We start from the raw sequence: 17982 nt of genomic DNA on the forward strand, positions 1-17982 counted from the left end.
AATTTATTAAAGTGGGTATTTAGTGCAAATGGATGATAACAAAAGATCTCTATATGCTATTTCAAAGTCTATTAGAGAGGAAGAGGAGAAGAAGCGAAAGCTAAACCCTCACTACTCTTTAGACACTTTGAAAGCAGAAGAGGAAAAGTTGATAGCAGCAGTAAACCAATCATACAATGCACCATTGAAAGCAGTTCATGAGATTGCCAAAGGAATAGTTTTTTCAAGGGATGAGGAAACTTCCTGGAGGGTTCCCAAAAAGTATTTGAATCTATCAGTGTCTGAATGCCAAGATCTTAGGTCCCGTTTGCTAATTGATATCAATGGCTCGGATGTCCCTCCGCCAATATTATCTTTCAAAGATATGGGCTTTCCTCAAGAAATACTGGATGCTTTGTCTAGTAAGGGGATATCTAAGCCTTCTCAGATTCAAATGCAAGGGCTTCCTATAATACTTATGGGAAGAGATTTGATAGGACTTGCTTTTACAGGGAGTGGAAAAACAATAGTTTTTGTTCTACCTATGATCATGTTTTCTTTAGAAGCTGAACTAAGCCTTCCTTTTAAAGGAATGGAAGGTCCTCACTCTCTTGTTCTTTGCCCATCTAGAGAATTGGCTCTACAAATTAAGAGGATTATTGATGAGTTCCTTGAGTTTTTAAGAGGAAACTATAGAGAAAGCAGTGAATGTTCCAAACAAAAAAATACCAAATATCCAGAATTAAGGGTATCTTGTATAATAGGAGGTGAGAATTCTAGCCAACAACTTGCAGAGTATCAGAAGAAGGGTATACATATGATGGTAGCAACACCTGGGAGATTAGCTGATTTGTTAAAAAGACGAAAAGTTACTTTACAACAATGTGTGTATTTTTGTATGGACGAAGCTGACAGGCTTACTGAGCAAGGATTTGAGGAGCATGTAAGGTACATTTTTGATAGTTTTTACGAGAGAAGACAAACTGTTTTGTTTTCAGCAACAATGCCCAGAAAAACTCAAGAGTTTGCTCAAACTGCTTTAATTAATCCGATTGTAGTAAATGTAGGGAGGGCTGGAGCAGCGAATTTAAGAGTAATTCAGGAATTTGAATATGTCAGACAAGAGCGTAGACTGGTTAGTCTGCTATCATGTTTACAAAAGACAGCACCAAAAGTATTAATATTCAGTGAAAATAAAAAAGATGTGGATGAAATTCATGAATACTTATTAATAAAAGGAGTTAATGTGGTGGCAATACATGGAGGTCTTACTCAAGAACAACGTTCAAGATCTATAGAGCAGTTTAGAAATGGGGAGATGGATGTTCTTGTTGGAACAGATGTGGCGTCAAAAGGACTAGACTTTGCAAATATTCAGCATGTAATAAACTTTGATATGCCAAAAGAGATTGAGAACTATGTCCATAGAATAGGGAGAACAGGAAGAGGCGAGTCTGTTGGGGTCTCAACCACATTTATAGATAATTCTTTATCTGAAACATTATTACGTGATCTTAAAGCTTTGCTAATAGAGGCAAAACAAGAAATTCCTCCATTTTTGGAGCAGTTTGATACTACAAATACTTCTTTGCAAGAGATTGGAGGAGTAAGGGGTTGTGCATATTGTGGTGGACTCGGCCATCGTATTGCTCAGTGTAACAAGCTTTTAGAATTACAAAAAAGAACTCAGTCTGGAGCTCCGAGAGATACTCTTTCACTTGGAGCCAGATATACAAGTTCAAATAAGGAGGATTGGTAGAGATATAATTATTTTCAAATACCAGAGTTGAGTCGTAATATAGCTTTATTAAGAATATTGAAAAGTAATGCTTGTAAAAGTAATATATAAGGTAAAAAAATTAATTTAATTATTAATATATAATAAATAGCTGTAAACTAATATAAGAATTAGTAATTATTTTTCTTTAAAAAATGTATATACTAAGCGGAATCACTATTAATTAACCATAAAAGGACCTTTGAACACTCGTCCATGCATTGAACAACACGTTCCGTATTGATTTCTGGACATATTTTCGAAATCCAAGAATTGAATCCTGAAGCATCTTCATAGGCAAATGACATAGAAAGAAAAATTCCAGCATACCATACTGAACATAATGAGACTTCTAAAGCGTTGTATTGCATACATACGTTTGGGAGTCTATAAAAATCCAAACTTATGGATGAAGCAAGTAGTCTAAACATCTTCAAAGATTCATATTCTTTTTCCTCCTCCTCTCCCTCCTCACCTTCTTCAATATGCTCGTTGATCCTTGGGGAATAAAGTAGGATTCTTGTCAATCTTTCAATATGTGAAAATGGCAGTTCAATTGGTACTAGATCAAAATTGATCGCTCTAAGAAGTGCAAATTCATAGGTCTTAATCTGCTCCATATAGTGAGTATACTCCTTCCCTGAATCCTTATATATCCAAAAGCTTGAAGAGAGCTCGAGAGGTATCGGAGGGTTGGACAATTGGGAAAGCGAATTAGCTTTAGTAATTCTATATAGAAATCTGGACAATTCCGAAAGTTTTCTAGAGCTTCGAGTTGGTTCTATATCTTCTCTAACTTTCCAAGATAAGAGAACAGCTGCAGCTGCAATAAATTTACGGTCAGTTTCAAGGATATCAAACTTTGACCAGAACCTGTATATATAATGATACGAAGTCAGAGTGGTTCCTGGTGATAAATGTAAATTCGTACAAAGAACTGTTGCTAACTTGCTAGTTCCCAATAGTAGCTCTCTGTATCCACTACTATTTTTAGCCAGCTGCCAGAGTTCCGGCTGGGATCCTGACCTTTCGTTCATTTTGACAAATTTTATTATAATATAATTAAATAAAGAGTTGGCGCCACATGTTTCAACTGTCTCTAAAATCTCTATAATAAAATTCAGGGGGTAATGGGTTGAAAGTGCAATCAGAAGATTTGGAATTGCAGTATAGGACGGTAAAAAACAATGATCGTACTTTTCGTCTTCTTTTTATGAAACACATTTGTTTATAGATTTGTTTAAAAACTTTAATGATTAAATTAGGTATATTTAAAATTTTGCATGTATTAATTTAGCTCAATACCGGCGTTTGTTTGTTTTGCATGCATACATGACAGTGTGGAAAATGTAATTAAGTAATAGGAAAAATTGCCAAATAAACAATTTTGGAATATCCAAGTAAATTAAATAAAAAATAGGGAAAGTTGAAAAAATACTTTTCTAAACAACCAAAAAACATATAAGCTGGTGAGAGATTAAAGAATAGAAGAAAGTAGTATTGCTCCTCCTCTATTTTCACAAGATATCTCAATATAAGTAAATAAACAAATACATTAATAATATAAGTGGGGTTTGGCTATTTTTTTGCACTTAAGCGGAACATAATTGGGCGGGAAACCAGAATTAAGAGGTTTCACAGGCCAAGTAAAAAAAAAAGCGACGTCCAGATAAAGATTTTGGAGAGAAATGACAGAATTTCCTTCAGAGCTTCAGAGAGGAACTTGCGACCAGCTTCTTTCGGGGGTAGTTTCTCCAAACGGATCGGTAGTAGTAGTACTAGCAATAAACTTGATACGTTCGGGGCCGAGAGCACTGTAAGTTTGATAGATGTGACCAAAGAAGAACAAGAATTCCGCAGTTCTTTTTTGGCCAAGAACACATTATTTAGAGAATTTAACTGATTTCTCGATTATAATTTTTCATTCACACAGGGTCCATGTTACAGATGCAGGTTCAAATATGTTTGATAATGGGTCTCCCTTGAGTATAAGGTTAGTAATGTCGGATGCTACTCAGTTGCAGCCGGGGGATATGATTAGGATAACAAGGTTTTCTTTGAATGAGATTCATTCTACTAAGCTGGTTACTGTCGTTCAATACGATAAAGTTGGGCACTGGTCTGGATTTACTTCTATTGGGAAGGCTACCCCGCATCCTTGTATGGGCTCCAGCAAGGCAGCAGGGGGAGGTCCTGCTGACCAGAAGCAGTCTGTACCTCAGAACCAAATTGGAGGGTCGTGTGGTACTCCTAATTCGGGCCATTCAACAGAACCAAGTAGCGGTGGGCAGCAGTTTCAACAGCAGCATAATATGCAACCTCAGCACCACGGATACGGGGGAAACGTACCGTCAGGACAGATAACAGGAACTGCAGGCCCTGTTTCAGGAAAAGATGGTTTGCAGTCTTCAGGACCAGGCTCTGTAAACATGGGCCATACGATGAGAAGTGGCCCATATGGAGGTGCAATTGGTTCAGGGCAGTCCAAAGGACCAGTTTCAAGAAACCAGGACATTCCAGTATATCCAATCAAAAATATAACATCATATCTGCATAGGTGGAGGATTATTGGCCGTGTTGTGAGCAAAAGTGATGTCAGAAAGTTTTCTTCGTCCAAGACAAAGGAAGGCAAAGTGTTTTCATTTGAGATTTGTGATGCAGATGGCAGCGAGATTAGAGCAACATGCTTTACAAAGGCTGTGGATAAGTTCTATGACATGTTGAAAGAAGGAGAAGTGTATAGTTTTTCAAGAGGAGATGTTAAAGAAGCTAATACTCGTTTTAATACTACTGGACACGAATTTGAAATTATATTTAATGAAGACGCGGAAATTCAGAGTTTACCACAGGATGACCGGATTCCAAAGAAGACCTTTAACTTTGTTCCTATCTCCGAAATCAGGGGATACTCCAAAGGCCAGTCACTCGATATTCTAGGGATTTTGCTCAGGGCTGGACCAATCACAACTATCACTGTAAAGTCTACTGGGGCAGATACCCAGAAAAGAGAACTGACAATCATTGACAAGTCTGGCCATAGTATTGACTTGACCTTGTGGTCAGAAAGAACCCAATTAGACGAGAATCTCATCTCTCAAAATCCAGTTATTGCTGTTAAAAACGCTATAGTTGAGGAATTTAATGGGTTTAGATTGAAGTTGGGTTCCAGCTCATCTTTAGAGTGGAATCCCTCTGGAGTTGAACAATCGCAAGAACTCAGAAATTGGTTCTACTCCCAGCCAAATGTGCAAGAGTCTCTGGTTTCACTCTCATCCTCTAGTCCAAGCCCCGGAAATACTGGCTCAAATTCTTCAACTCAGAGACTTTTTATTGATGAGATAGTAGCTTCTGCTACTTCTGGCTCCAACTCTTCGGATATGCTTGATGGAGGGATTTGGGTTCACACTTATGGAACCATAAGGTCAATTCGTGACAATAAGTATTACTGGAGTAGTTGTCCTAAGTGCAAACGAAAAGTCACTGAAATTGAAGACCCTAACAGCATTAATGCTTTGGTATTGCCTTATGGATCGGAAAAGGAGAGTAGCACATCTCTTGGCCCCAATTACCACTGTCCCAGCTGCCAACAATCCATTGAAAACCCTATTAAAAAGTACATTTTGAGTTGTGAGATTGTTGACTCCACCGGTACAATCAGAGCAGTAGCCTTTGCAGAACATGGAGAAGCCATAATGGGTGGCATATCTGCAGAAAAACTTGAGTCACTTAAAGAAAATAATGAGAAAAACACTGAGGATTATTTCTCTGATAAGCTATTCAGTGAGTGGGTCTTTAAATTGAATGGTAAAAAAGAACTCTACCAGGATTCTGAGGTCATTAAGTACCGGATCTTTTCGACTGAAGATATGACTAATCCAGAAATTTTGAACAGAGAAGCTAAAAGAAAACTTGAGTATATTTATAACAAGCTTAATAATATTAAGGAAACCAATACTAATAATGCTTATAATACTGTTAAAGTCGGTATGGGATTTGGACAGTTTGGATATTAAAATTCCCAAATTTAATTAACTAAAAAGTTTTTTCTATGGCCTAACGATTTTGCTAAGACAGGGCTATTAATTACTTTTCTCTTCTTTCCCTCTCCCCCTCTTTCCCTTTCCCCCTATCTCTCTAATTATCTATTCAGATAACATTACTTGGATGATTTCATTAATTATAGTTCTACATCATGCCGTTATTCCTGAGGAAGACGAAGATGATACTGAAGCCGTGGACTGAACAGCTAAATTGGATTCCTTGTTTAGATTCTCAATTAAAACTTTTAGTTCCTCTTCTATGGATTCGTATTGCTTCTCTAATTCAGAAATAGCAGAATCTAAAGCAGCCTTCTCTTTCTCCAATGCAGGCTTAACAGTTTTCACTGTCCTCTCTACCATAACACCACCTATTACTCTAAAGCATCTTCTATCTGGGTCAACCTTTTCAAAAGCATTGAGTACAAGCCCGTGTTCTTTGCTGTCTTGAGATAACTCTGAAATCTTGCTGCTTAAAACCTTCAACTTTCTATCAAGTTGTGAAATCTTCTCTCTAGAAGCTCTTTCTTTGTCTATTATAAATGTGGAAAATATGTACAAATAAAAAGTGTAAGATTTATACGTCTGGATAGACATTAAAAAGAACTTACCGGCTGACATTTTGTTTAAATCCCCCAAATTATCGTAGAGAAAAATCTTCGGATTGTATTTCTACCTATTTCCTCCTGCCTTCTTTTTTTCTCCCAAATTTGGTACCTCTTTATTTTTTTAATATTTCACATGGGGACTCTATTAATGGAAATTAGTCACTTAGTTTTCCCGCCGAATCATGATTTTTGCATAAATAAGAAATGCCAGGAAAAAAATAAATAGATTTGGCAGAGGAAAAAAAGGATTTAATTCAAAGAATGAAGTATCTCCCAATGGTCAGTTCTTCATTTAATTCTACTACGTATAACCGGCTTTTGACGAGATTTGGAAGCAAGCAAAGGTCAGTGTCTAGTAAGAACAGGATACTACTAACAGGTGTGTACACATCAAGGAATCCAACCAAGCCATTAGGATGTGAAAATGAGGATTCTTGTTCTGTAGGAGCAAGCCACATTTGTGTTGCGGATGGAGTTGGTGGTTGGATTTCTCAAGGAGTTAGTTCAGCCTTGTATAGTAGACAGCTTGTAAAGTACATAGAAATGAGTATTAATGATTACACTAAAGGTAAAAAATGTGAATTAGACAGAGAAAAGTTTATGGAAATGGTGAACAAGTCCTACGAAAATATGAAATCTTCCAAGATTATTGGAAGTTCTACACTTTGTTTGACTTATTTGGATAACAATAAGCTTCATGTATTTAACTTAGGAGATTCAAAGTGTGTAATATATAGAAAGGATGAAAAGGAGGTTATTTTTGAATCAGAGATTCAACAACATAACTTTAACACACCTTTTCAGTTAGGGACAGGTAGCATTGATACTCCGTATAATGCGGATTATATGATATTAGAGGGAATTAAATCTGGGGATGCCATAATTGTAGCAACTGATGGATTATGGGACAATGTTTCAATGGATAAGGTTATTCACATAGTTGATAGTAATTTGCTGTATGAACCACAGAAAATTGCAGAAAAGCTTGGGAGGGAGGCTCTACAGCTATCTTTGAGCTCCAAACACATCTCTCCATATTCTATGAATTTAAATAATTATTTATTAAACCAGAGATTTCAGTCAAATATTTCATCCAACCGTAATTTTAGTTTGGTAGCAGGAGGTAAGCCTGACGATATCACCGTATTAATAGGGGTAGTCCAATAACTGGCCAGAAATGTTTGTAGCCCTTTAAATGAATTATTCTTGTTTTTTCATAGTAACCTTAATTGATATTCCACTCACATTTCTTGTACTTTTAGAGGATTCCCATTCTTTTTCTTCATTAATGTGCTCATCAGTTACCTTAATTGTATTTGTTGTTACTTCAATTTTGATTTTATCTCCTAAGTTTGATTTCAAATCCTGAACAAGCCATATTGCTGTCATTATGCAGGCTCCCATACCATGTATAATGACATATTGATTGTCCTTACCAGACTTATATAATTTCTTGTTACGTCTACAGCCAAGCCTCTCTTCATAAATAAAATTATGAGTCTCTGTAACTGTAAGAAGATCCATTGCCCTTCTAAAGTATACTACCAGGGGCCTCTTTCTGGTTACATAGATATCATTTTCCTTAATTTCCTTAGGTATAACTGCCTTCTTTACTACCCGAGTCCTTATTCCATTATCACCTGCCGAATTAGACCCTGTCATCAGTACATTTTCCATCTTACACACTCCAGATGGTTGTTTCTACACTTATGACAATAAAGATCTTAATTTTTCCAACTTTTTTTGCTTCAATAGAATTCCAAATGTTGGCGCCAATTGTATGTTTTTATTAAAAAAGGAAAACCTATTTGGTTAAATATTTTTAAAACATAGTTTACTTTCATACATCTGGGAAAATTTTTGTCATCCTTCTTTTCATTAAAACACTTTTTATCTGATTGTTGAAAGAGCGACACTGGATAAGAAGAAAATTCTGTTTAAAAGTTAAAAGTGGAAAAATCCCAAGAAAATGATTTGTGATTGGAAATTTCTAAAAGAAGGAAAGTATTAGATATAGTAAATAGAATAAAGAACTAAACACCACCAAAACAACCAAAATTATAGGGAGCATCAATTATGACATTTAAAACATGTTTCGAGTTAAGACTATTTAAAATCACGTCAAAGCAAAACCTCAAGTCCCAGACAGGCAAACCCCAGGAAAAATCCAAGTTTGAATAAAAACATGAGATTTAAGGCTTGGGGATCCATCATCTTTTACTTTGAAAGAGTTCAATTCACAGGTATTTACAACCAACTTATATTATGTTATGCATGTAATTTTTGCCATTGGCGCCCAGAGTACCTGGGGTTTTGGCGGTAACTCATTCCCACTATTAAAATTCTAGGTAAAAAAAGAATAGAGAAAAGATGAAAGCTTAGTAAAGTAGATTGGTTGTAAGGGCCATCTAGAAAGAGCAAGGCACTATTTAGCTTTTAATGGAATTCCCCAAATATTCCAATTTTTTGGCCTTACTCCTTCAACTCTGATTATAGTTTATGACATTAGCTCGATGTGGATACCCGCGATGTCTCGTATGTCTTTTTCGGTTACTAATTAGAAGGTCGGAGATAGGTGATCTAAAGTTGGAGATTTTAATATTTAAGGAAAGATTCCAGTTAAATTAGCTAGGATGTTGTTCAGGTACTTTGTATTTCCGTTGGCAGTATTATGCCTAACTTTAGTGGAGAATCTTGCTGTAATTGCTATGGAAGATAAAAGGTCTCTACTCATTCAGAGAAGAGATTTTAATCTAACATCGAGCACTAGATCCACTACAGCCGCGTCATCTTATCAATTTGAATCTTCTACATCAACATCAATCCCTTGTACTGTCTGCCCAGACTCCATGTTCCCCGAGAAACCTCAAGATATGGAGCAAGAAGATACTAAGTCTCCAGTAATCTTGGACGAACTTTATTCGTCATATTATACAATGAAGAATTTCCAGGAGGACTCCGATATCGAGGGTTCCTCTTCTGATCATTTGGTTCTTGTCACACCTCCGTTTACCTCCCCAGTTGAGACTCCAATTCCTGCTCCAAGAACCACTACAACTACCACTACCACTACTACTACCACTACAACAACTACCACTACCACAGTTCCACCTACCAAGTCTCCGGAATTTGTTCTTGAAGATGTAATAGAACCAGTTTCTCCAATTGACGAGGCATTCTTGTACTCTCCTCAAACTGAAAACTCGAAGCGTTTTGAGGAATGTCTTGGCCAGGATTGCATGGAACTAGCATCTTTAGAACCAAAAGTCAGTAATATGGTTAACTTTTTTGAACAAATGCCTTCAGATGTTGTAGAACCTAGACGTGAGTATCCAAGATCAGATGTTAAGAGATTAGTTGATAGATTTGAGCATCCTAACGAAGACGAATTTGAGTCAAAGGTTGAAAGTCCAACTTTGTCCTCCCTAAGGGAAGGTACTTTGGACTACTTGAAGCTCCCAGAGAAACCTGAGCCAAAGATTAATCGTTTCACCCCAACTAGAGAAGTAGTTCCAGATATGGTGGAAATGTTTGAATCTATGAACTCAGAAAAGCCCGCCCAAGTTAAAGATGATGAATATGTTGCAACTTCTGTTGTCGAAGTTGAGGACAGTTCCGTTGAGAAAAAAATTGAATCCAAGGTGACTAGAGAAGCTGTTCCAAAGCTTGTTGGAGCTTGGGAAAAACTCAGACATAAGGAGGAAGTCCCCCTTTCTGGTAGGAAAGTAGGTTACACTTTTAAGGAACTTTGTGATGATAGATACAAGAAATGCTCTGAAATCAAATTAGAAAAAAGTCCTTTGGTTGAAAACGTATCCTTCCCACCAGCAGAACGCAATATATTTGATGTTGAATCTAAAAGGAAACGTAAGGTCAAGATTAGAGCCATCTCTGACTCTCCAGAATCTGCAAAGGATGATCTTAAAGCTACTGCTGGTAGATTGGGATTGGAGTTGGGAGATGACGAAATCAAGGTTTCTAGGTTAAGAGGATATAAATTAGTAGGAAATTAGTCATTTCCAGTAGAACGTGGTGTTTAACACGTCTAGTGTATATAGACGAATCCCCATAACTAGATATAATGTGAATGTTGCAATTACGGTCTAGAATTCTCTAAATGCCTATATTCCTGTGGAATTGAGAATATCATGGCTACAGTGACCTAACCTTAAATCCTACTGAAAAAGAGATAGAAGCTAGCAGGGGTCGGATGGCAGCTGAAGACTATTTGTCATTTTCTGGAGTATTTCTTCATCTTTTATCCAGAAACTGCTGTTGAGCTGTTGTGAGTCTTCTAAGTTTGGACATTGAAGTTGTCTTCTGATGGTTTGGGACTTCCTGAGCTCAGTCTAAACGTCTTTTTGACAAATGGAAGAAGCTAATATGTATGTCATAGTGCCTCTATCACCACAACACATGAGAAGTTGTATTTTGAGATCCTTACGTTTCGGACAATCCAGAGTCTGATATTGAAAGCTCTGGATTTCACTTCCCTACCAACTTTTTGGAAATACAATTGAGACTTTAACTTACGTGAGTTTTATCTCGGGGTCTCCAGATTGTTCAAATTTGAGAGAGAATACTCTTATGTTTAATGGGAATTCCCAAACCGTAAAAAGTAGGCAGTACATTTATAGACTCAGCTATAAACAACTAAAACTTTGGGTAATTCTTGCTCTTGTTGACTTCTGTTACATATTCTCCCCCCCTCGTTTCCCTCCTGTTTTCAACTCTTATCCAAAAAAATCATTCAAGTTTCTTTGCCATTATGGAGTTTTTGGTGGGGAGAGTTTTGGCGGGTTTTAAAAACTAGATATTGTGATGGCTTAATAGGGGAAAAAAGTGAGAAGAAAAGAGATGGCAAGAAATTCAGAAATGAATGGTTCAGGAGGAAGTAAGAACATTGAAAAGATGATTAACAGCAGCCTTGATGACATTGTGAAGGAGGCTAGGAAGGAGAGACGGATGAAGAAGGCAGGCCAAGGACAAAGTAGAGTTAGGAATAATAAGAGTGGCAAGATTCAGGAGTTCAAGAAGAGGAATGAAAAAAGACCAAATAATGTAAATTCGAACGTAAGGGGAAAGTTCAAAGGTTCTCCGAGTAGAGCTTCTAGAAGTAGAGTAGAAAATGAAGGAAGAGGTTTTGACAAAGGGAAAAGAATGAGTAGGGGTCAAGTTAGAAGTATCCAGATCGTGGCTAAGCTTGACAGTATTCCAACTCCAACAGCACAACAAAAGGCGGGGTTAAACAATTTGGAAGTTATTCCAAGCTCAATTTCATCACAAAAGGCCAGGAGGAGCCGAGTATTTAGCTAATAAGGGTGAGAAAGAGGAGGGGGAGAGGTCATTTTTGTTCACATAGAAGAGATTAGGATATTAATTGAAACTCATGAAGGATATACTAAGTCTTATTGCCTCTACCTATTAAACCTGCCGGGTTTTGGGACAATTAGACCCATTTTTTGTAATTGACGATACCAATTCACCATCATTCCGCTGCACCACTGTTTAAGTTCTTTATTAATTGAATCATTTACAGATCTGCTGATTTTTTTGCTATACATTATCCCGGATATAGATAAATATTGTAGTTTGAACGCTTTGTAATAGTATTCAGTACAGTCAGTAACCGTTTTTGAAAGCTTCATCCCCAAAGGAGGAATAGGTTTGATAATTCTAACATTGTCTAGTCTTGGGTCAAAAGATGTAAGGAAAAGCCTCCACTGCATTCTACTAAGATCGTAATCGGATGGCTGTTGAGTTTGGAACGGCTGAAAGTTTTGGCTTTGGGGAGAAGCCACATTTTTAGGAGCTTTTTTCCTAATAGTTGGAGAAACTAGCTCCAACTCTGGAAGTGGAGTTTTAAAAACTTCCTTTAAAGTTTGCTTGATTCCCCTCTTATTTGAAATTGGAGATGTGTTTTGCTCTTCGAAGTACCTAGCCATGTCCAATTCGTCTTCAGGGCTAACAAAAACCCTTCTATCTTGATATGTGTGACTAATATCTCTCGGAGTCGGTCTTTTTTCAATTACAGGAAGTTGAAAAACTGATTGCCTTCCTGAAGCTGGATTGTAGCTCCTGCGAGTTTGGTTTGGGATCGGAGATATTGGTTGGAGGTACAGAGGTGAAGCTTCATGGCTTGAATCTTCTTCCTCCCAGGTAAATTGTTTTTCAGAATGATGAAGAGTAGATTGGATGGGTTTAAAATAACTTCCTGGGGCTACACCCAGGCCAGAGTACTCAGGTGAGGTGGAAATAGCTCTTTCTCTGTATATTTGTGGAGTTCTTCTGGGTATTCCAACTAGCTGAGATTTCAACTGCCTCACCATATGAGGAGGTACTCTTGCTTCACTCACTGGAGCCCATCTAGTCCACCCGCCATTTAATCTCCTTGAAGAGAGCCAGTCAACAGACCCATCTGAGTACAGCTCCCCTCTGAATCTCTCCGGAAGGGGTGTTCTACTTGGTACTTTTTTTCTTGAAATATAAACTCTTTGATAGTTAGGACTCCCCGAATGGATAGCTTTCACGCACAAAACCTGTGAAACTAGTAGTAATAAATATCCTAATCCAGTTGAAATCTTCATTCCTTAAAGAATCTCATTTACTCAACAATTCTATTTTTTAACATCCCCAAAAAGCTGCGATTTTTAGATCAGAACAAGGCGCCCAGTTAATGGCATGCATGCAAAGCTTTTTATGTGGCGGGAAAAGGAAATCTGGGAGTTAAGAGAAAAAGTCAGAAACTTGAACATTCATCTTGACTGCGTCAGTGCAGCCATCGTTGTACCTGTAAATGCAAAATGAGTTTGGCTTCTTAGATTCTTGGGTTGTTTTTGTTTTAGCCCTGAGTTTCATAATTAGGTCCTGGAAACTTGGAACAGAGACAAAAATGTCAACCGGTACTTGTTTTTCAAGTAACCTAGTTTTTTCGTTTATTTGGACATTTCTTTTCTGGGAAGAATTGAGGTTGTAGTAGTGGATACCTGGGATGATTTGTTTGGAAATGTTATCCTTGAAAAAATCCACTAACTGGTTAACTAAGGTGTAAAACCCAATATCATATATGTATTTACCATGATTTGGTGGTAAGACAGAGGGGTTTCTGACGTACCCAGATTCTATTGAGTTCATTAGACACTGGAAGGAGTAGAGTGACTCAATGTTTGGTTTAAGGAAATGTGAGGTAGAACCGTTATCATTGTTTTTCCCGAACAAACTACGGGTTTGGTCTTCAAACCTGAACCCAAAGCAAACCATCTTTGAGACAAGGTTCTGCAGAACATAGAGTGACTCCAATTCTTCAGAACTGAGAGATCCAGTCTGAGACTCAATGAGACATTTAAATTTCGGAAAAATTTGTGTGGATTTCCACTGATTCAAATACTTGAGGAAGCCAATTCCATTGAAATGAGTTAACATAGAGGGCAAAGTGTATACTTTAAAGGAATTTGTCATGGTCTCTACTTTCAGAATATCCAGAGTTGAAGAGGAAATGTCCCTGTAAATACTGTTAATTGAGTTTGAAATGCCTTGAGAAAAAGCAAAGGTTGAAGAACCTAGGTATCTGAATTGGTTACAGTGAATTCCCATGATCTTTCTAGAAACAAAAATTGCTGAGCTTAAGAAGGGAAGTAGTGAATTGATCCTCAAGGAAAGAATATTGTGTTCGACGATTGAATCCAAAATAAGCTTTAAGTAATCGTAGTAGAAGTCACTCATTAAGTTACACCGGTAAATGTTTTCAGTTAGTAGACCTGCCAGATTTAACCCGAAATTTATTAGACACTCTTCTCCATACTCCAGGACATATTCAAAGATTTCGTCCTTCTTGATTCCAATTTCCAATCCAAAGCAAGTCTTAACAAAGCCTGAGATATCTTGGTCCAAATCTTTGGTATAACAACAACCTTCAAAATCTTCCCAATATATTGGAACTTGCACTCTTTTCTTACCTTTTTCATCGTCATGATCATCTTTTCTTCTAATATCCTTTTGGCTCATGAGATATATTGAATTCAAACATGATCTAATGTCACAATTGTGGACCTTAATGAGTTCATTTAGGATTTCATCGTCCTCTAACTTTAGTCCTTCGTTCCTACAAACATAGCTGAGTCTTTTAAATATCTTCTCTTTTGGTGGGGACGGAACCACAATATTTAAGGATTTTGCTCTTAAAGACCTTAGGGATTTCTCGTGGATGTCGTTACATATACATATTATTGGCCTACTAACTGTCTCACGGTTTTTGGAGTGAGTCTCTGAAAGTTTAACTAGGAAACTGAAGCAATCATATTTTCTTACATTTCCACCGTTTGAGAGACTGTCTAACTCATCTATCATGATTAAAGTTGGCTTACTGGTCCCTCCAATTGTCCCAAAATTAATTCTCATTTTTATGGAGTTCTCAAAACTCTCCATAGTCTTTTCATCAGAAACTTTAATTTCATTCACTTCGTATCCACATTGTTTGGCTAAGATCTTGACCATACTTGTTTTTCCACTCCCAGAAGGACCTCCAATCAGTAGAATTGGGACTTCTGGGGCTTCAGAAGATTTTTTAGAGCTTAAAGAAGATTTGAAGACATAGCCTTCCCAGCTTTTTATCCACTTCAAAATGCTTCTAATTGAACCCTCATCGTTTATCAGATCCAAACAGGACTTTGGCACATACTTTGTTGTTAGAATTGGTCTATTGGTATATGTCCTTTCGATTTCATTGGAATCAAGATCAGGATTTAGATTAGGTCCAGGCTTAGACTCAGGCCCATAGTTGGTCATAAACTCAGCCTCAAGCTCTGGCTCTGTAATATCAGGGCCTAATCTTGTCCCTCGAGTTCTTCCCAAAGACTTGTCTTGTCTGGAACGTAGTTTTTTGAGCAAATCTAAAGTGTCTTCCCTTTCCCAAGTTTCAACAAAGAAGGTTTTGGATGGGTCAGACACTCCAGAAAATCGAATTATCCCCTTGTGTAACTTCTCCATAGAGGAGACACTTTCAAAAAGCTTGTTTGACCTGGTAATTTGTTTATTTTTCTGTAATGTGTTTATTGAGTTCAGCCCAAATATATCGTAATCCTGCTCAAAGCTCAATTCACAATTTATGAACTCAAGCCTTGAGGAACCCAACTCTTCAATGCCTTCCTGAAAACTCCAGGCTTCTCCTTCCTCTTGAGATACCACACACAGATCTATGCTCATATCTATACTTTTATCCGCATTTTTTCCTTTTTTAGCTCTAGAGTTGTTCAGTTTCTTGTCTAGGCTCTCCAGAGCCTTGGATAGGGAAGCCTCGCAGTAATTAAGCGAAGAGTTTTCATCTATTCCCATACTTTCGCTATTCAGTCTGTACTGTGGAGCTTCATGCAGTTTCTCACTCTCTACTGGGCCATTCAACTTCTTCCGCTTAGGTTCTGGCTTACCAGCAAAACCAAAGGACTCATCCTCACTCCAGTCTTCTTCAATGTCCCACATTTAGAACAACTTGGAGGATTAAATCCAATTTAGAGTTAATTAGTTAATTAATTTTTTTAGTTTTTTTTTGTGTGATTTTAACTTGTCATGCGGCCCTTTCCCTTTTTACCTTTTCAGCTTTTCCCATCATTTTGCTATTTTAATGCGGACTTAGCACCCCCTCTCAATTTGGCGCGCATTATGCATGAATTAAAAATGCTAGAATATTAATGATAAAAAAGGTAATAGAGGATAAAAAAAGGTATTAAATGGACTAGAACACTGATTAATTTTGTGGGTGCATATAGCGAACCTACAGACTATTAACAATGTCTGAGTATATTAGGATGGGAGAAGATGAGGACATAATAAGTAATATAAATGATACATGCTTTATATGTCTAGAGGATTCATCCCAGGGAAAACTTAAGCGATGTTGTTCTCAGTGTTATGCACTTGTACACGGAAAGTGTTGGTCAAAATGGAGTAGCTCGCAACAGATTTCGGTCTTGAGAAATATTTTGCTTGGAGAACAATCCAAAGAAGTTGAGTTGTGTTCTATTTGCAGAAGCGGATCCATCCAAATTGAACACTCAGAGGATGGCTCTGAGGATTTTTCCAAGATTCTGAGTGGTGGGCTAATTCGGAGATTCTTTCGAATTTTAGCAAGCAGACTTTATGGAATTCAATATGGTTCTTTTATGGTATCTTCAATGGGGCATCCATTTTCTAGTTTGAGAAACCTACTAATAAATGGAGTTTTTCTATTGCTCTTCTTCATCTATATCTTATACCAAGAGGGGAATCCAGATACCAAGAGTATAATTACAATCTCTTTGTGGGCATATATTACACTACTACTGCAGTTTCTGATACTAACAGGAATGTATAGAAGACAAGTTTTAAATGAACTAGCTATAGACGAGCCTAATCTAACTGATACATATGAAACTGTAGGACAAAATGATTAAGATTATAGAAATCTAAATTTAGGTGTTTGAAAAAACAAAATCTTAAGTAGGATTTATTTGAATAAAATTGATTTACATCTTATTTATCTACCTCTTTTGTAGAGGAGTCTGCTGGAACTTCTTCCTCCACCTCCTGTGAAAAGTACATGTCAAAGTTATCCAATAAATGCTTTTTCAAAGCATTCAAACTTTGAAGTTGGGTGGCTAAGACAATTCGTTGTAGCATTAGCGGGACAGCTCCACCAAGGTCCATTTTTTGAGCAAAAAACAACTCAGTCTCACCTTTAAATTGACGGATTAAAAATCCCACAAACTTGATTTCGCCTCTTACATAAGACTCCGTAACTGGAATCTCTTCTCCAGATTCAGTGAGATTTTTAGTATCTGAAACAGAAGAGGCAACTAGAACATAACAGTTATCACTAAGAATGAAGTTTCTCCCCATGATCAAAAACTCCCTTCCCTGAACCCCCATCATTCCTCTATAACACTGTTTAGCCAATGCCAGATGACCCAAATAGTATATAACAGATGATTCTGCGCAAGTATTATCATACAAAGGTTTGTTCTCAATATTAACAATAAAGTCAAAAATATTTTTTGGTGTGAGAGATGTCCCAAATGAACACTTCGCAACATAAGTAGACAACCCATCATTTGGCTTAGAGGTGGGAGAGGATGAAGATGAAACAGAGTCAAACCTACTACACAAGGCGTCACCCATGTTACCCAAGTTTACATGAACCTGACCAGTTTTCTGGCAACTCCCAAGAGCCTTAAAGTTAGACTCACTCTCCTGTGCTGTATTAAAGTCTTCAAGTACGCTCAGAAAAGAGTTCAAAGCTTCTTGCATTTTTTGGCTATATTCCTGATAGAGTGTTTTTTCTCTCTCAGTACTTGGGTAGACTATTTCATGATGGTCACCAATAATTGCTCCGTTGCTTGCTATATTTGAAGGGCATTCGCAGGTTGAGTTTCTGGAGGCACATGTAGTTGGATTTGGTGATAAAGTAGTTTCTCCAGCTTCCTTTACTTGTTTTTCTAACTTATTTGAGACGGACTTTGTCCCTTCAGCACCACTCCAGAGACCCCACATGGATTAATTATTACAAAAACAAAAAATAAGTAAAATGCCAAGCAGAATTTAAACTATGTTT

The 17982-nt window shown here is 37.3% G+C and overlaps 13 protein-coding genes across 13 annotated transcripts; 6 read left to right on the forward strand and 7 right to left on the reverse strand.

Moving 5' to 3' along the window:
• Window positions 1-28: 28 nt before the first annotated feature.
• On the forward strand, window positions 29-1738 carry cubi_03131 (uncharacterized protein; the record flags this gene model as incomplete). The annotated part of the gene is made up of 1 exon (XM_029020144.1): window positions 29-1738. The coding sequence occupies one exon, from the start codon at window positions 29-31 to the stop codon at window positions 1736-1738; it is 1710 nt and encodes a 569-aa protein (XP_028876151.1).
• A 182-nt stretch (window positions 1739-1920) lies between these two features.
• Window positions 1921-2793, reverse strand: cubi_03132 (uncharacterized protein; the record flags this gene model as incomplete). The annotated part of the gene is made up of 1 exon (XM_029020145.1): window positions 1921-2793. The coding sequence occupies one exon, from the start codon at window positions 2791-2793 to the stop codon at window positions 1921-1923; it is 873 nt and encodes a 290-aa protein (XP_028876152.1).
• A 651-nt stretch (window positions 2794-3444) lies between these two features.
• cubi_03133 (uncharacterized protein) lies at window positions 3445-5769 on the forward strand (the record flags this gene model as incomplete). Its single annotated transcript, XM_029020146.1, has 3 exons — window positions 3445-3572; window positions 3690-3749; window positions 3798-5769. 3 exons carry the CDS (start codon window positions 3445-3447, stop codon window positions 5767-5769), a joined length of 2160 nt encoding a protein of 719 aa, XP_028876153.1.
• Window positions 5770-5946: 177 nt separating this feature from the next.
• cubi_03134 (uncharacterized protein) lies at window positions 5947-6390 on the reverse strand (the record flags this gene model as incomplete). Its single annotated transcript, XM_029020147.1, has 1 exon — window positions 5947-6390. One exon carries the CDS (start codon window positions 6388-6390, stop codon window positions 5947-5949), a length of 444 nt encoding a protein of 147 aa, XP_028876154.1.
• A 272-nt stretch (window positions 6391-6662) lies between these two features.
• cubi_03135 (PP2C phosphatase) lies at window positions 6663-7568 on the forward strand (the record flags this gene model as incomplete). The annotated part of the gene is made up of 1 exon (XM_029020148.1): window positions 6663-7568. One exon carries the CDS (start codon window positions 6663-6665, stop codon window positions 7566-7568), a length of 906 nt encoding a protein of 301 aa, XP_028876155.1.
• A 33-nt stretch (window positions 7569-7601) lies between these two features.
• Window positions 7602-8078, reverse strand: cubi_03136 (uncharacterized protein; the record flags this gene model as incomplete). The annotated part of the gene is made up of 1 exon (XM_029020149.1): window positions 7602-8078. One exon carries the CDS (start codon window positions 8076-8078, stop codon window positions 7602-7604), a length of 477 nt encoding a protein of 158 aa, XP_028876156.1.
• A 956-nt stretch (window positions 8079-9034) lies between these two features.
• On the forward strand, window positions 9035-10414 carry cubi_03137 (secreted mucin-like protein; the record flags this gene model as incomplete). The annotated part of the gene is made up of 1 exon (XM_029020150.1): window positions 9035-10414. One exon carries the CDS (start codon window positions 9035-9037, stop codon window positions 10412-10414), a length of 1380 nt encoding a protein of 459 aa, XP_028876157.1.
• A 377-nt stretch (window positions 10415-10791) lies between these two features.
• cubi_03138 (uncharacterized protein) lies at window positions 10792-11032 on the reverse strand (the record flags this gene model as incomplete). The annotated part of the gene is made up of 2 exons (XM_029020151.1): window positions 10792-10894; window positions 10935-11032. The coding sequence occupies 2 exons, from the start codon at window positions 11030-11032 to the stop codon at window positions 10792-10794; spliced, it is 201 nt and encodes a 66-aa protein (XP_028876158.1).
• A 226-nt stretch (window positions 11033-11258) lies between these two features.
• cubi_03139 (uncharacterized protein) lies at window positions 11259-11717 on the forward strand (the record flags this gene model as incomplete). The annotated part of the gene is made up of 1 exon (XM_029020152.1): window positions 11259-11717. The coding sequence occupies one exon, from the start codon at window positions 11259-11261 to the stop codon at window positions 11715-11717; it is 459 nt and encodes a 152-aa protein (XP_028876159.1).
• A 101-nt stretch (window positions 11718-11818) lies between these two features.
• On the reverse strand, window positions 11819-12988 carry cubi_03140 (uncharacterized protein; the record flags this gene model as incomplete). The annotated part of the gene is made up of 1 exon (XM_029020153.1): window positions 11819-12988. The coding sequence occupies one exon, from the start codon at window positions 12986-12988 to the stop codon at window positions 11819-11821; it is 1170 nt and encodes a 389-aa protein (XP_028876160.1).
• Window positions 12989-13127: 139 nt separating this feature from the next.
• On the reverse strand, window positions 13128-15875 carry cubi_03141 (AAA+ ATPase; the record flags this gene model as incomplete). The annotated part of the gene is made up of 1 exon (XM_029020154.1): window positions 13128-15875. The coding sequence occupies one exon, from the start codon at window positions 15873-15875 to the stop codon at window positions 13128-13130; it is 2748 nt and encodes a 915-aa protein (XP_028876161.1).
• Window positions 15876-16183: 308 nt separating this feature from the next.
• cubi_03142 (RING finger domain-containing protein) lies at window positions 16184-16825 on the forward strand (the record flags this gene model as incomplete). Its single annotated transcript, XM_029020155.1, has 1 exon — window positions 16184-16825. The coding sequence occupies one exon, from the start codon at window positions 16184-16186 to the stop codon at window positions 16823-16825; it is 642 nt and encodes a 213-aa protein (XP_028876162.1).
• Window positions 16826-16904: 79 nt separating this feature from the next.
• Window positions 16905-17921, reverse strand: cubi_03143 (uncharacterized protein; the record flags this gene model as incomplete). Its single annotated transcript, XM_029020156.1, has 1 exon — window positions 16905-17921. The coding sequence occupies one exon, from the start codon at window positions 17919-17921 to the stop codon at window positions 16905-16907; it is 1017 nt and encodes a 338-aa protein (XP_028876163.1).
• Between the last annotated feature and the right edge of the window lie 61 nt (window positions 17922-17982).

The sequence above is a fragment of the Cryptosporidium ubiquitum genome (genome assembly GCF_001865345.1).
Source record: "Cryptosporidium ubiquitum isolate 39726 chromosome Unknown contig_5, whole genome shotgun sequence".
Lineage (NCBI taxonomy): Eukaryota > Apicomplexa > Conoidasida > Eucoccidiorida > Cryptosporidiidae > Cryptosporidium > Cryptosporidium ubiquitum.